Raw genomic sequence first — 5028 nt, forward strand, 5'->3', positions numbered from 1 at the left:
GAAAGGAAATAAGGAAGGGAGGAAGGAAGGATGGAGGAAAGAAGGTAGGAGAGAGGGAGGAAAGAAGGAAGGGAGAAAAGAGAGAAGAAGGAAAGAAAAAGAGAAGGAGAGAGGAAAGACAGAAGGAAGGAAGGAAGGAAGGAAGGAAGGGAGGAAGAACGACGGAAAGGAGGGAGGAAGGGAGGGAGGGAGGGAAGGAGGGAGGGAGGGAGGACAGAGAGAAGGAAGGGAGTAAAGGAAAGAAGGCAGGAAGGGAGTAAAGGAAAGAAGGCAGGGAGGAAGGAAGGAAGGAGAGATAGAGGAAGGAACGACAGAAGGAATAAAGTGAGGGATGAGGAAGGAAGGAAGGGAGGGAGGAAAGGAAATAAGGAAGGGAGGAAGGAAGGATGGAGGAAAGAAGGTAGGAGAGAGGGAGGAAAGAAGGAAGATAGAAAAGAGAGAAGAAGGAAAGAAAAAGAGAAGGAGAGAGGAAAGACAGAAGGAAGGAAGGAAGGAAGGAAGGAAGGAACAGTCAAAACTACCTGCTTATACATGAGGATAAAACACACTCACCAGCTCCTCTGTCATCTTGCGTCCTCTTCGTCTCCCCCGCCGTGTGTCTGTTGATGAGGTTGCTGAGGTGTGTGATGCGTTGACTCAGCGCTTCGGTGTTAGCGTCTCTGAGCGCCATGAGCCACGAGTGACACTCCGCAGAGCCGCCGAACTGCAGGAAGAAGGGAGGATCGCCGCTCTCGAAGCCTGAAGACACATTTTATGGGTTTGATTTAACTGTGAGTATAAACAACCTTTGAACAGATCAACAGAGAAACTATTTTGATAATAGATGAATTGTTAAGTTGTTTTTTTACAATAAAAATGACATAAATTCCCATTTTCAGATTGTCATTAATGAGAATTTGCTGCTTTTTTTTACAATTTATTAGGGCTGTCAAACGATTACTTTTTTAATCGCGATTAATCGCAGAATTTCCATAGTTAATCGCAATTAATGGCGTTTTGAATTGCATGTTTAAAATCCTGTTATTTTCCATTTGAAGGCAGTTTTAAGCCCATAATGTAAAGCATTTCTTACCAGAGTGTCTTAACTGGGAATCAATCACGGCTCTGCTGCGACTCCCACACTCCAAAATGGTCCTTTGGTGGAGCTGAGGCTCACTTGGCTGCACCTGGGTGTTTAGCGTGGAGGTGCTAACTCAAACTCCACGTACTCCGGTGGTAGTTAAACTCCGTTTGACACAGGTTGCATTTTACTTTTGACTTGTCAACTGAAGCGTCTGGAAGTGTTTTAAAGTTAAACAAGCCGTTCAAAAGTCCAGTAGCTCTCTTACTTTCCATCAGCGCGGTAGGTTTACTGCAGGAGGCCACTTCAAAGCATAGCGCTACAGCTAGAGGAGCCGTCTACGGGGGAGTAGAAGGGACAAAAAGGCTTGCAACATTAAAATGTGATTAAAAAAAATTAACGCGTTATGGATTGAATTAATCTAATCGCGATTAACGCGATAACGCTGACAGCCCTACAATTTATGTGATTTAAATTCTGTATTTGGGGATTTTTAGACTGTCGGTCACTATTGTCACTGTTGGTAAATGCTAGTTAAATATATGACTTTCGAGCATCATCGTTAATCCTCGACCTTTGGATTCAGTAAAAGGCTTTTTAAAAACCGGGTGAGTGACAAAAAGTCTGCATATATCGGTATTGGAAATTAAGAGTTGGGGAATATCGGGATATCAGCAGAAAGTCAATATGGAGCATCCCTATATTAGAGGATTATGGCAAAAATGTTCCTTCCTTCCTTCCTTCCTTCCTTCCTTCCTTCCTTCCATTTATCATTCTTTTGTGGTTACACCATTGGACATTTTCAGGAGCATTCAGTCTTTTTTATTTTTTAATTGCTCATCTTGCCAACCCTTATTTGTCACTCACCCATATAAAGATGACTGTGTGTGTGGGTGTGTGTGTGTGTGTGTGTGTGTGTGTTACATACTGACAGCCAATCGTCTATTATCCTCCGGAGTCTTTAAAACCTCACATCTCTCCAACAGTAACACCTCATCTAGCTCACCATCCTGCACACACACACACACACAGACACAGACACACACACACACACACACACACACATTTTGTATTAATATTATAATGTTAACATTTCTCTCATTGTTCAGATTAAAGTATAAAAAGCTAATTTCCATCCCTCCGTGTTTCACCTGTTTCTTCATGATGAACAGCAGGTTTCCCCTCAGACGGCAGAACCTGTCAGTGAGAGCTGAGAAGAGAGAGAAGTTCATTCATTCAGACGTTTTATTTTACAGCTGACAGACGTTTAAAGGAAGTCGATCTACTGCTGGACACACACAGACGTTCCAGGAAGTTATAAAGTCAGAGTGAGTCAGGCCACGGAAATAGATAAAGATGAGTGCCGAGGAGCCGCTGAGCAAGGCAGCTGAGAGAGAGAGAGGTGGGGGAGGGACAGAACGTGAGAGAACAGAAAGGAAACAGAGAGAAGACAAGAAAAAGAGAATAGAGCACACAAAAAGTGAACACAAGACAACAAAGGAGAATATCGGAGAACACAAGGGAATGAAAGATAGAACAAAGCAGAACAAACGAGTGCATAAAAGGGCAAAAGAGAGAAAAAGGAGAACAAAATAAGAACAGAGGAGAAAAGAAGACCCTAAAATGTGAGTACAGTACAGTAGAGTAGAGTAGAGTACAGTAGAGTAGAGTACAGTAGAGTATAGTACAGTACAGTAGAGTACAGTACAGTAGAGTACAGTACAGTACAGTACAGTACAGTAGAGTACAGTAGAGTACAGTACAGTACAGTAGAGTACAGTAGAGTACAGTAGAGTACAGTACAGTACAGTACAGTAGAGTACAGTACAGTAGAGTACAGTAGAGTACAGTACAGTACAGTAGAGTACAGTAGAGTAGAGTAGAGTACAGTAGAGTACAGTAGAGTAGAGTAGAGTACAGTAGAGTAGAGTACAGTAGAGTACAGTAGAGTACAGTACAGTAGAGTACAGTAGAGTACAGTAGAGTACAGTACAGTACAGTAGAGTACAGTAGAGTAGAGTAGAGTACAGTAGAGTAGAGTACAGTAGAGTAGAGTACAGTACAGTAGAGTAGAGTAGAGTAGAGTAGAGTAGAGTAGAGTACAGTAGAGTACAGTAGAGTAGAGTAGAGTAGAGTACAGTAGAGTAGAGTACAGTAGAGTAGAGTACAGTAGAGTACAGTAGAGTAGAGTACAGTAGAGTACAGTACAGTAGAGTACAGTAGAGTAGAGTAGAGTAGAGTACAGTACAGTAGAGTACAGTAGAGTAGAGTAGAGTACAGTAGAGTAGAATCTATCGGACCTCTCTCTTGTCGTCCGACTCTCAGCGTTCCTTCTTTCTGGAAGTTTCCGGATGTTTCTCGGGACAGAGACAGCATCTGTCTTCGGTTCATCCTCAACTTCAGACTCCTCCTCATCCTCACAACACGTCAACTGCTTCCTGTCATCATCATCATCATATTCTGTGTATAATACATAATGATAATCTATGGTGTCACATAAGTGTTATAAGTGATGTAGTATGCAGTATTACAGTAAAAGTACTGCAGTATTATGAGTGATGTAGTAATCAGTATTACAGTAAAAATAGGGATATGACATCATTAGATTATTAATAGTGAAGCATCAGTGTTAGAGCAGCATGTTACTGTTGTAGCTGCTGGAGGTGGAGCTAGTTTACACTACTTTATATACAGTTAGCTAGTTTATACTACTTTATATACAGTTAGCTAGTTTACACTACTTTATATACAGTTAGCTAGTTTATACTACTTTATATACAGTTAGCTAGTTTACACTACTTTATATACAGTTAGCTAGTTTACACTACTTTATATACAGTTAGCTAGTTTATACTACTTTATATACAGTTAGCTAGTTTATACTACTTTATATACAGTTAGCTAGTTTACACTACTTTATATACAGTTAGCTAGTTTATACTACTTTATATACAGTTAGCTAGTTTACACTATACAGTTAGCTAGTTTATACTACTTTATATACAGTTAGCTAGTTTACACTATACAGTTAGCTAGTTTATACTACTTTATATACAGTTAGCTAGTTTACACTATACAGTTAGCTAGTTTATACTACTTTATATACAGTTAGCTAGTTTATACTACTTTATATACAGTTAGCTAGTTTATACTACTTTATATACAGTTAGCTAGTTTACACTACTTTATATACAGTTAGCTAGTTTATACTACTTTATATACAGTTAGCTAGTTTATACTACTTCATATACAGTTAGCTAGTTTACACTACTTTATATACAAGTACTGATACACAAATGTGTCCTCTAATCTTTGATTTTTGCTGAAATATTGGATCATTTGAACATTTATTGAAATGAAAGCATGTGAGAAGTTTAGAGGAAAAAATCACTATTTGGTGGAGCTGTTAACAACTCATAGACATCTGAAATGTGAGCTACTACACACTGCTTTACTGGTTTCATCTTTAACAATATGTTGTATGTTGCTTGTTATATTATCCAGTGTGAAAAGTAACTAAAGCTGTCAAATAAATGTAGTGGTCGTAGAAAGTAGCATCACATGGTAATACTACAGTGAAGTACAAGTACCTCTAAACTGTACTTAACTTATTACAATACTGAGTAAATACAGTTACTTTCTATCACTGCAAATAAATATTAGTTACATAAAGTGAAACAACGTAGTCACAACTGTCACACTAACTGTATTGAGCATTAACAGGTTTGTGCAGCCGTAATAAAAAGCTTCACATGACAGTAGTAAAACATTAGTTGGTTGTCACAAGCGAAACACCGTCTAAAAATAAACATTAAACTGCTTCATATCAGATAAAGTAAATAAAGCTGAATTACAGCGTATCGGAGTCTCTTACCGGGAGAAAAAGCAGGTTTCTATCATCATAACCAACTTTTCCAACCGATGTTTGTTGTGAGTGGAAACACGAGCTGTTGGAAACCTTTGGACAG

At 39.1% G+C, this 5028-nt stretch overlaps 1 protein-coding gene across 1 annotated transcript in view; it reads right to left on the reverse strand.

Annotated features, from left to right (window-relative positions):
- The window catches only part of LOC128383574 (uncharacterized), a 9756-nt gene extending 4728 nt beyond the window's left edge, over nucleotides 1-5028 (reverse strand). The window contains exons 1-5 of the mRNA XM_053343175.1: nucleotides 4935-5028; nucleotides 3361-3498; nucleotides 2212-2270; nucleotides 1989-2070; nucleotides 553-738 (exon numbers count right to left, since the gene is read on the reverse strand). Of these exons, the coding sequence (XP_053199150.1) occupies nucleotides 553-738; nucleotides 1989-2070; nucleotides 2212-2270; nucleotides 3361-3475 (442 nt within the window). The 5' untranslated portion in view covers nucleotides 3476-3498; nucleotides 4935-5028. The remainder of the gene's footprint in view (nucleotides 1-552; nucleotides 739-1988; nucleotides 2071-2211; nucleotides 2271-3360; nucleotides 3499-4934) is intronic.

The sequence above is a fragment of the Scomber japonicus genome, chromosome 22, assembly GCF_027409825.1.
Source record: "Scomber japonicus isolate fScoJap1 chromosome 22, fScoJap1.pri, whole genome shotgun sequence".
Taxonomy (NCBI): Eukaryota; Metazoa; Chordata; class Actinopteri; order Scombriformes; family Scombridae; genus Scomber; species Scomber japonicus.